Below are 11,554 nucleotides of genomic sequence, written 5' to 3' on the forward strand. Positions count from 1 at the left end.
GAGATGAGGTATTTATAAACATATAAGGCGCGGTACCGGCACCGCGTTATATGTAATTATTATATAGCGCGGATCAGGAACCGCATTAAATATAATTTTGGTACGACGTATAGCGCGGCCCCTAATCCGCGCTATACCCCTACATGACGTATAGCGCGGAGCATGGGGCGCGCTATACCCCACGTGTAACCCAGTCAGCATATAGCACGGTACAGGGGGCACGCTATACTCCACGTGACGCCAAATCAGCATATAGTACAGTTCAGGGAGAGCGCTTTACTACTACGGGTGTTAGATCAGAAAATATTCTTTCATTTTATTAATTAGTGTTTTTTAGTTATTGAAACAAAATATTTTGTCTTTTTTAAAAAGTTTTGTCTACAACCATCTATAACAATATGTAAAAGCTATCCATGATAATTAAGCGTTGGACATGGCTAATTTTTAGTTAAATCAATCATTCCATTATAAATTGTAAGAGGGGTAATTATAATATTTTGAGGAGTAAGGAAATAATAAATATATTGAGAGTTCTTTTTCTTATAAACTTGTATATGTTATAAAATTATAGAATTTGTAGTAATAATTTGTATTATTTTTATATATTTTATCTTTTTTCTTTATATGTTTTACTGGTAATTTGTTTTGGTCTCCTAAAATATTAGAAATTTGACATATCAACTAACATAAAATTATGCATTCGTCCCTGACCACACACATCCATGACTAGCCTCAAAATTGGTTTCTAAAGTGGTAAGAAACTACATTACTATCATATATGAAAACATAATCATTTTGTGATTGAGTATTACGATGATCAAATAAGTACATTGCATATGCAAAACCAACAAAATTTATTTTGGATAAATTAAAGAAAAATAATATAATTTCTTTCATACATTAAAGATAAAGAAATATATGTTTAATCTTATTCTAATGTCTGTAGGTTGAACATGAGCTAAATCTTGCTAATAAATTGACAATAAATGACATGTCATATCATGTATGACTAGCAAGGTATATTAATACACCAATGACACATAAATATGGTATTTCAAAACAAGGAAAATCTTCATTACTTTTATCTTTGTAGTATCTTATCCAGATTAATCGATCAATAGATCGAGTACCGATAATTAATAAAAAAATACAATAAGTTTTACAAATAATAATAATAGATAGTTTTGAATTAGGATTAATATTAAGTCTTCAATTCAATTTAAAAAATTCTTACTTTTTATAAAAAAAGTAATAATATTTATACATTTTTAGTGTTCAGATGTAAAAATAAAGAATGAATAAAAATAAAAAAGGTACGTTAGTCATAATAATATGTCGTACGCACTCTTTTTTTTCTTCTTCTGTATAACATGACGGGTCCATTTCATCTATAAACTTTAATTTAAACCAAAATTTTAGATTTGATATTTGAAACTGAAATTTCATTTTCTTAATGCAACTATTATTAATATGGGTAAATTACACGTTTGGTAACTAAACTTTACTCTCTTTCTTATTTCACTCATTATACTTTCAATTTTTTCATTTTACTCACTAAACTTTATAGATCAATTTTTTTTATCACTCTACCGTTAAATAATTAAACAACGATATTACGTGAAGACTTACATCAAAATGACATCGTTTTGAATTCTTCAAAAAAAATTAAATTTTTAGGATAAAACGATGTCATTTTGATTAAAATACGATAATGTCATAACACCATTAATTTTTTAACGTCATTTTAAGGACCATGATTTTTGGGCGATGGAAGCTCCTACGAATTCAAGCTGACTCCTAAGGAAAATTATGAATTACTGATCAGCTTTTCATCCTATTCTCGACTCTGGAGCAATGAATACTAAGCAGATTTGGGAAGAGGTTTGAATGAAAAGCAATAAAATACCATGGCAGAATCTGATGGTTTTCTTTCCACATTCCCAAATACAATATTATCTCTTGGATGACTATTTTAGATCTACTCCCCACAAAGGATAGATTGCAAAGATTCGGTATTGAAACGAATGATCTGTGCATTCTTTGTTCTGAAGCTAGTGAATCAAGAAACCACCTATTTGCTGATTATAAGTTTACTGCAACAATCATGAATTCTATTCTACTGCTCTTAGGCTTACAAAAACCATCCCAAACTTGGGATGATCTACTTGTATGGGCAACAAATACATGGAAAGGTAAATCTTTGCTTACTACGATCTTGAAGATTTCTTGGTGCACTCTCAATTATACTATTTGGGAAGAAAGAAACCGAAGATTACTTAGAGGAACCTACAGAAATAAGAATGAAATTCTTGAATCTATCAAGCAAATTGTAGGAATTCAACTTAGTAATAGGAATGTTAATAGATTAGATAGAACTAATCTTTCTCTCTGTAATTACTGGGGTATAGTATGATTTTGTTGTAATTAGGATCCCTTTTTTTTTGCTCTCTGAATTGTATTTGTTTTGTAGCAGGTTACTGCTATCATTTGGGTAATAAAAGCTTAATTATCCAAAAAAAATTAATCTATAAAGTTTAATGAGTAAATTGAAAAATTTGAAAGTACGATAAGTGAAATAGGAGAAAGAGTAAAATTAAACTACCAAACATGTAGTTTACCCTATTAATATTGGCACCGAAAAAATAGTTGTTTCGATAGTAGTGACGCGTGAGTGGCGCTCGTGACCCACTCGGGGGTTGTTTTCCTGGCAGAGCTGGATTTTGTGGGTTACTTTTGTGGGATGAGAATAGGATTTAAGCTTTTGAAAAAATTTAATTTTGAGAGTGGTTGAATGGAGAATTTTAAAGATTTACTTCATTAAAAAAAAATCGATGGCGGAAACACCAAGAATAGTAGGAAGAGCATATGCTTAATCGATGGTGGCCGGCGGATACACCCCTGGATTAGTGACGATTCTGGCATTGGTTATCAGAGAATTAGAGGAATTCCATGTAATACCTCTAACTTGATTAAATCAAAAATAAGGTTAGAAATACCACATTAACTAATCGAAATATAATTTTAATAAAATTGAAACTAAATCATATAAACATACATTTAAACAACCATCATAACTGGCAGAGTACAATGAGGATTAGTGAGGTCACAACCCTCAAAATTTTAAAAAATTATAATTTAGATCTTAAAAATTTTCAAAATATTTAATTTATCCTACATAGAACTTTTAAAATGGTGACATTTGAAAAGGTAACTATAAGAAGGCCACGACTTATTATTATTTTTAAAATAGTAACATTTGAAATAATATCACATATGTATTGAGAATTCAGAGGACATGTATTTCACACTTTTTTTTAATAAAATATTTGGTTTATATTTATTTAATTGATACTTATACATATATTATATGAACTGGGTCGTGGAGCGGGTATAGTGGGGGTTAAATAGGTCTTAGGACTCACGTCTATGGTGGAAAGAGGATGATTTTAGTCCTTATAGTCGCATGGTGGGATTTTAGTCCTTATACATATTTTGAGTTTTGTACTTGCAGGAGGTTGCATGATAGATTGGTTTTGGATTTTGTACTCACAATGGGTCACAAATGAAGATAGAGATGACTTTTTTTTTTTGGCTCCATGTCATGGATGGACAGTCCCCTTAAAAATTTTAAAATTTAAATTTTATATATTTTAGATATTTTCTATTGAAAATATGTTTTCAACTCTTAAAATTATATAAGTTTTCTTCTTTTAAAATTTTATAAATTCATCCCCTAATATAAAATCCTACATTGGTCCCTGCACCCTCGCCAAATCGACATCCCTCTAAAAGAATGTTGAGATAATTGTTTTTTTAACTTTAACGTCATAATTTATTTTTTTTACTCTATCTATGTGCATATTTAATAGATGAACACATTTAAATTTTTATTTTTATTATTATGATGTGATTACAAGTTGGTACTTGTTTAAAATTTTCTTAGCATATTGATAATACACATCCTACAAATGTAGGTGTTTTAACTCGAATCTTTGAAGGAGAATAATATTTTTTTACTAGAAAGACCATTTAATGAATTTAACTTTTTACTTTTTATTGTTTCACAATTAGATTGATAATATTAAATTAAATCGTATCAAATTCAACTAATTTTTTTTTTAATAAATTTATAGATACAGAAATATATTATCATATATCTCATTCCCACACTTAATTAGTGAAAGGAAATATTAATCTAACTTAATCCCAGCGCCTCCAACTGTTTGGAGTTGGCTGCAATAAAGCTGTGCCTTGTATGTGCACAAAAATAAAACATCCTTCATTATTTCAAACCATTTCCTTTATCGAAATAAAAATTGGTACCCTTTTAGAGTCATTGAAAGAAAGACAGCAATATTTTTTCCAATTCATAAAGTTTCACTAAATAAATTATACTTTATATAAAATTATACTTTTTATATAAAATTTTATGTCTGTTTGAGACATTTTTTTTATATAAAATATATTTATGAATTTTAAATTTAAATGGACCGGGTGAAGAACAATATTGATTGGTGCATAATTTTTATGTAATAATTAATTTATATGAAGTAAGAAGGCTTACGACTAGCTAGTCTTCACAACACATTTATTTATAATTTAATACAACCAGCTATAACACTATATAAAACATGTATATTCTACCTAAATTATTAATAATAAATAATTGACATAACATCTCCTTCCTCTTTAGCACCTAAATTTGTTTTTATGTATAGGATTCCGCATTCTAAAAGTTTCTGCTCAATTTTCCTTTGACTAAAATTTTTGTACTTTGAAACCTTTTATTAAAAATGTGAAAGGTTTATGCAGACTCACAAGCGCATGTAAAGTGACAATTACCTTTTTCAACTAACCGAATACAGCATTGGATACCTTGTTACACTTGGCTCGACGTGGATATTAGTTTTGCATGAATAATTTATTCATCTACATATACAAAACACTGATTTCGAAGTGATATATAGGTATTAGAAAGGGAAAAGATAAGGGTAAAGTACATGAATGATCATGATTATATGATATTATTTTATTGATTTTTTTATTATTAAAGGTTACAAAATGATCATTTAATTATAAAACGTTATTTTGTTGAGTTATTCGACTATTAAAAGTTACAAAATAGTAACCTGACTATTCATATATTCTAAATTTGTCATTTTTGTTAAAATAATTGACGATCGTCTGAGCTAGATGTTAACATGTTGAGTGAGATATGATAAAATTTGATCTTATAATCATTTGAGATTCTGAGATCAGATGTTATCATATCACGGCCAGCATGTTAACATCCAACTTAGACGACGACTACCGATTTTTAACAGAAAATGACAGGTTTGAAACACATGAATAATCATATGCTTATTTTGTAACTTTTAATAAATGAGGGACTCAATAAAAGAACCCCTTATAGTTTGAGGAACTCAACAAAACAATGTCATATAGTTGAGAGATCATTTGTGCATTTTACCCGAAAAATACAACTTGAACAAGATGAAAAAGGTTAAAAAGGGATTAGTCAAGAGACAATCACATCCAAAAATTTTGGAATGGATAAAAGGATTTGATGATAACTATTATTTTTAAAATTTTTAAATTTTTATATATTTTATTATTATTTTATTAATAATTTATTTTTTCTTATTCTAAATTTTATAATTTTGTTTCACTTGAAATTTTATTAATTTATCCTATAACATGAAATCTTAGGTTATTATAAAACTTAATTTCACCGGCTTCAAGAATTTTTTGAAGACAACCTCTAAACTAAAACAATGAACATATATTATTATAAACTTCAGATGGTTTTGGCTTGCACTTCAACAAAACTTGAAGCATACTATTAAAATTTCGATCACTTCCATTTGTCGGGGAAAAAGCAAAAGTTAAATAATTCATGCACAGTGCTTAATTAATCAACTCCAACTAGTGTGCTTTTAGCTAAGCTTCCCTCGTTTTCTTATTATGAATCTTCGGCTTCATGGACCCACATCGTTGTCTTTTATATGATTAACTATAATCTTCTTTTTATCCAAACTTATTAGTGGAGTAGGATAATACAGCAAACCAACTATTCAAAATTAATTATTGTGTGGGTCACAATTAAATTCCATAAGTTAGATGTAACATCAATATATATAATAAGAAAATAATTAAATATGGTATGATAAAAAAACACAATTATAATGCAAGTATAATGATCTATATAATATAAATTATTTTTATATAAACATTAAACGAATTTTCAAAAATATCACATCTGATTTTTTTTTCATTTATAAAATGAAAAGAATTCCATGATTAATATATCAAAAATTTATCGATCGATAGTCAGGTCAAGAAAAATCCTTTGGATTCAATACAAGAATACAAGAAAGGCCACCTCACAAATATTGATTAATAAATGTTTTATTTTATTTCTTGCTCTTTTCCTTTATCTATTTCTAATATCATTAGACCATTCTTACAATCTATATCTAATATTATTGACTACTCATATTACTACAACATTAGCAAATTCCTTAAAGAAAGAAGGCTTACAACAAAAATGTAAATATACTTGTGTAATTATGAACAAAAAATACATCTTAAATAAAGACATTGGCAATGATTATTGTTTAGTGTTTCTGTCGTGTAATTTACTTTGACTTTTACCATGACAATTTCCCAAGAATATAACGAATTAATAGACATATATTAATTTTAATTGGAGATTTGAAAATAAAATCTCTGGGTTTTTGACTGCAAGGTAAAAGACATGGGCCTCATCCTCCAAGAAGCAGTCTAGTAGGCTGCATGAAACGTGCATGTCCTTTGCTTTGTCGTTTAAAACATCCATCATTCAAGTTAGGTCAACAAAAAGGAAATAGTACTTCTTCATTTTCCACTCTTAATTCATTTACGTGTATATATATATATATATATATGAGGTTAAGTTATATAATATAAAATTCTTTTAGTTTTATATAGATTTAAGACCATCATATATGAGAGAATAAATGATTGAGATTATTTCTTATTTTTTTTCCCATTGAATATCTTCTTATTTTCTACCGTTAATCGCAACCATTTATTTTCACTCATATAAAGATTCTAAATCTCTATAATCCTATCACGTCATATATATTGTTCTTTAGCACTCAATAGTTCTTCCTAATGCCTTCGATTCAGTTGTTTATAATTCATATAATATTTGAAGAGAACCCACACAAAGACCAGATTATTCTCTTGCTTATCTCAATCATTAGATATTATCATTTCCCAAAAAAATATAAAAATTGCAATAATTCAATTCCTTCATCATAACCAAAACCTTATTCTATATCATGTCATGAACTAGTTTCCTTTTTCTTTTGCTAAAAAATTAAGGGCAGATAGCTTAATAATATGAGGATATATTAAAATAATATAAAAGATTCTCCTTATAAAGCTACACTGATATAGTAAGTTTTGTCAATGTATTAATTTTGAAATTAAATAATATATTTGTAACTAGTTTTTTTTTATCCCGGCGATACACGTGGTTATTATATATTAAAATAGTTTAAATGTTATATATATATTAATAAATCATACTAATATTTGATCTATCGAGCAAATAATTTTTAACAAGATTCTCGATTGTAAAACCAATCCATAATTTTTTGTAACACGAATAGCAGGTCATGTTTCATCAAGGAAATGCAGTGGCTGATATGTTCACTAAGATGGGTTGATATAAACCTATTGTGCGAGAGATTTTTATACTCACTCCCCAATTGATTGTACTAGTGCAGAATGAAACTGTGCAAGCTTCATTGAATTAAACCAAAAAAAATAGTTTAAATGTTTTAATATTTGTATTTTAGTTTTTAATTGTTATTTTTAAAATTTATTTAGAAAATAGAATTATCATTATTAAATTAAATATTTAGAAGATTTTGTTACGTTGATAGTCTTAAATCTTTCTGAATTGTGTGACGAACTTGTATTGAAGAATCGTCAGCTTGGCTTTTATTTCATAGAATCCCGATAATGCTCGTTTTGTGTAGAGTGGTACGATTAGGGCTGTTCATTCGGTTAAAATCGAACCGACCATAACCGAATTAATCAAACTTTTTTTTTCTTTAACCGTTAACCGAACCGAACTTTTTTTTAAATATATTAACCAAACGAATAAATTTCGGTTAATTCAGTTAATTTTCGAATTAACCGATTTTTTTTTAAAATTTTCTAATTTATATAAAAATTAAACGTTTTTTAATTAAAAAAAGTTTATAATTAATTTAAATAATATATAATTATAAAATAAAAATTTCAGATAAATTTTTTAATTAATTAATATTGATTTAGGTTTAAATGTTATTGGATCTTAAATTATTAATTGGGTTTTAAATGGTTTGGGCTTAGCCCATATGTTATATATAATATATATAATATTTTTAATTAAAAAAACAGTTTAAAATTAATTTAAATAATATATAATTATAAAATAAATTTTTTTTATAATGTTTTTAGTTAATTAATATTGATTTAGATTTAAAAGTTATTAGATCTTAAATTATTAATTGGGTTTTAAATGGTTTGGAGTCCATATGTTATATATAATATATTTAAAATTTAAAATTTAATTTCGGTTAATTCGGTTAATTCGGTTAATTAACCGAATTCGAACCGAATTAACCGTTAATCGAATTCTAAAAATTTTCTTAACCGTTAACTGATCGAACTAGTTCGATAACCGAACCGAATTAATCAAATTAATTCAGTTCAATCGATTAACTGAATTAATTCGATTATTTGAACATCCCTAGGTACGATGAATATGGATTAACTACCTATAGAACACGGCACAAGTTTGTCCATGGGCTTCTGTGCCCCTAACGGTTGTGGCCATATAACAAATTCTAGGGCATTTGAGTTTATTAAGTCTAGGGCCCGACAAGTAGACCGAAACAATTACTCACATCCGGATCCCAATAATGACCTTGGCATCTAAGAGTCTAACGAACAAACATTAAACATCTATTTTGAGTTAAAAATTCTTTAAACACTTAGAGTTAAATTAAGGTGTAATTTATATACTAATTTTTACGTTAAACCTTAAATAAACTATGAGCTGATTAATGCTTGAAAACTTTAGGCGAATTACAAGTAAGGTTAGCCTTTTCATAAAAATACATTTGGGAATGGAGAATCGGTTTTAAATTCACTTTTCTAAATATCTTAAAATTCAATCCATAAACTTTTTCCTTTCTGAAAAAAAGAAAGTTGTTCGATTGTAGAGTTTGTTTTCCCAACAAAATTTCAAACATTGCAAAGTCCGGGGGATTCATTGATGATAACGTCCTACAAAAACTGCTTGAGAGTGTCTTGAAAAGCAGGAGACAAGTATACCGCTCTCCATCCTTGTGATGAAGGGTGTTCTCCATCCCAAAAGAATTTGGATTTAGGGTTAGAGCAAAGCCTGTATTTCTTTTCCCCATTTTCATCCACACTCCCACATTCAAACTCTTCACTCACTCCAAAACAACATGGCTCCAATGGGTTCTCAAATCTCGGACTTCCTGCCACACAAAGAAAACGATTAATGAAAGGGGAAAACATCACAAGTGAAGATTTTTATGTGTTATTTACCTGGCTGGGATTGGTTCTTGCCCAAAATGGTATCCACGGCGTTATAAAGATCAAGAACAAAGAAGGATGTGCGGTTGGTTTGTTGGTTCAAAGTGTTGACAGCTTGAAGCAAGAGATGGTTATGGAGTTGAACGAAGACGTTGTCCGTTTGGTTGCAGCGTTGAAAGGAGAAACGGGCGGTGTTTAGAGGGATGCAACCCAAAGGTAGCAGTGAAGACACGCCGATTCTGCGCACTCCCAGCTCTTGGATGCGTTTCAAGTTCACCATGAGTTGCTTCACAACGCTTTCGATGAAGGCTTGTAAACCCTGTAAATTTAACACCATAAGTTGCTTCACAGCATTATCAGTTTTCTTCAACACGCTTAATTATTACCGCAACAGAGCCGTTCCTGGCATAGTAAGTGGAGTAGTCGTTGCCTGAAAGACTGACATGTGCCACTGATGTTTTCAAATCCCTTGGAGTGTAGACCGAGTCATCCAGTAGTTGTTTTAGGAAATCAATCTGAGTCGTCATATTTGGCCCCGAAATCAACGTCTGAAACACACCTGTCCCTCCATAAGCCATGTTCATCCCATCCTTCACTCGCCCACTCACTTGTTTTCTCCATCTGTATGGTACCGGTGTCTTCATTCCCAGGTAACTCGCTGCTTGTCCAAAAACCAACCCTTTGTATCAGTTAATCAGTAATTAACATTGTCTACAACTTTGCATGGTTTTTCATATTCAAAACCAAAAGAAAGGTATTCCCCGTTTTACCAATGTAATCAGTGGAGACAAAACCATCGGAGAAACGACCAGAAGGTTTCCCAGGAAATGTAATTCCATAAGGAAATTTCCAGGATCTCGTCACTGCTATCTCAGAGTTCCCTGTATCAGCATAGGAATCTCCGAATGCAAACAGCATCTTTGGTCTGAAAACAAAAGATGGCGATGTCCAAGACAATCTTGCACCTTCGGCAACTTGTTTTTCACCTACAATTCCATCATTTAACGTCAAAAGAAAAGATTTTTGAAACCAAACCCTTTCCAAACGAAGCTGAAAAGAATGGGGTTCACTTGTTTTCCATTACCTGAGAAGAAAGAAAATAGCAAGCAACAAAAGAGCGAGAAAATAAAGTTTTGTATGTCCATGAAAATGAAAATTTGTTTACAAGGAAATGAAGTGGTTTCGGTTGGGGTAAGTGGCTTAAGCTTGAGAAGGATACATTGAAGATGCATAAACCGATAATATCAACAGTTTATATAGTGGAACAGACAAGGCTAAGGCTTAATCAAGAGTATAAGCTTATATTTCTCTTGAAGGTGACCCAGCCTTCCCAGTTTAGCTTAACTGCCTTAATGGGATCTCCACTTTACATCTGTCAATATTTCTCACACGGCTTTTGTTTTCCATTGGTATTATTTTTTTAAAAATAATCCAAACAACTTATATCGATCCCACCTTCCTGGAATGAAATTATTATTATATTAAATTGTCACACATACAAACCATAAGTATTGTTCTTCCTTGAGGTATTGGATTTGAGCAATTGTGTTTGTAGGGTATGTATACAAATATTCTAAACAAATATTATCTTATAATCACCTCATATTATTAAAAAAAAACTAATAAAACAACTTACCATACTTGATATATATATAATGACAACTTTTTTCTATTTTTATAATGTTTTTAAATAAAAATAAAGTCATTAAGGATTATATTAGCGACACCGAAAATTTATATTCCCTTAATTATTTGATCGATGACAAATTGAAATTTTTTAATAAACAATACTTAAACACCTTAAAACCCCTATTTTTTCCCTATAACTAAAATAATTTTTTTAAAATTAAATAAGCCATTAAACTTTAAAAATAATCAATTTAACTTATTTTTCACGTCATCAACCACGTCACCAACCACCGTGAACTACCACGTCAACACTATAAAGTAC

General features: G+C 29.4%; 1 protein-coding gene across 1 annotated transcript; it reads right to left on the bottom strand.

Annotated features, from left to right (window-relative positions):
- Positions 1–9,327: 9,327 nt before the first annotated feature.
- LOC120146084 (GDSL esterase/lipase At5g03610-like) lies at positions 9,328–10,748 on the bottom strand. Its single transcript, XM_039159741.1, has 5 exons — positions 10,688–10,748; positions 10,374–10,589; positions 9,990–10,261; positions 9,616–9,922; positions 9,328–9,545 (listed from the first exon to the last, which is right to left on the bottom strand). Exons 1-5 carry the CDS (start codon positions 10,746–10,748, stop codon positions 9,328–9,330), a joined length of 1,074 nt encoding a protein of 357 aa, XP_039015672.1.
- Positions 10,749–11,554: the final 806 nt, after the last annotated feature.

The sequence above is a fragment of the Hibiscus syriacus genome, unplaced genomic scaffold (genome assembly GCF_006381635.1).
Source record: "Hibiscus syriacus cultivar Baekdansim isolate YM2019G1 unplaced genomic scaffold, ASM638163v2 tig00110895_pilon, whole genome shotgun sequence".
Taxonomy (NCBI): Eukaryota; Viridiplantae; Streptophyta; class Magnoliopsida; order Malvales; family Malvaceae; genus Hibiscus; species Hibiscus syriacus.

Excerpts from the sequence above, each read along its gene's own strand:
- LOC120146084 (XM_039159741.1), bottom strand. The coding sequence starts at position 10,748 with ATGGACATACAAAACTTTATTTTCTCGCTCTTTTGTTGCTTGCTATTT. Across the intron at positions 9,923-9,989 it reads CCAGGAACGGCTCTGTTGCG|GGTTTACAAGCCTTCATCGA; the intron begins GTAATAATTAAG and ends TTAAATTTACAG. Across the intron at positions 9,546-9,615 it reads CAAGAACCAATCCCAGCCAG|GAAGTCCGAGATTTGAGAAC; the intron begins GTAAATAACACA and ends TTTGTGTGGCAG.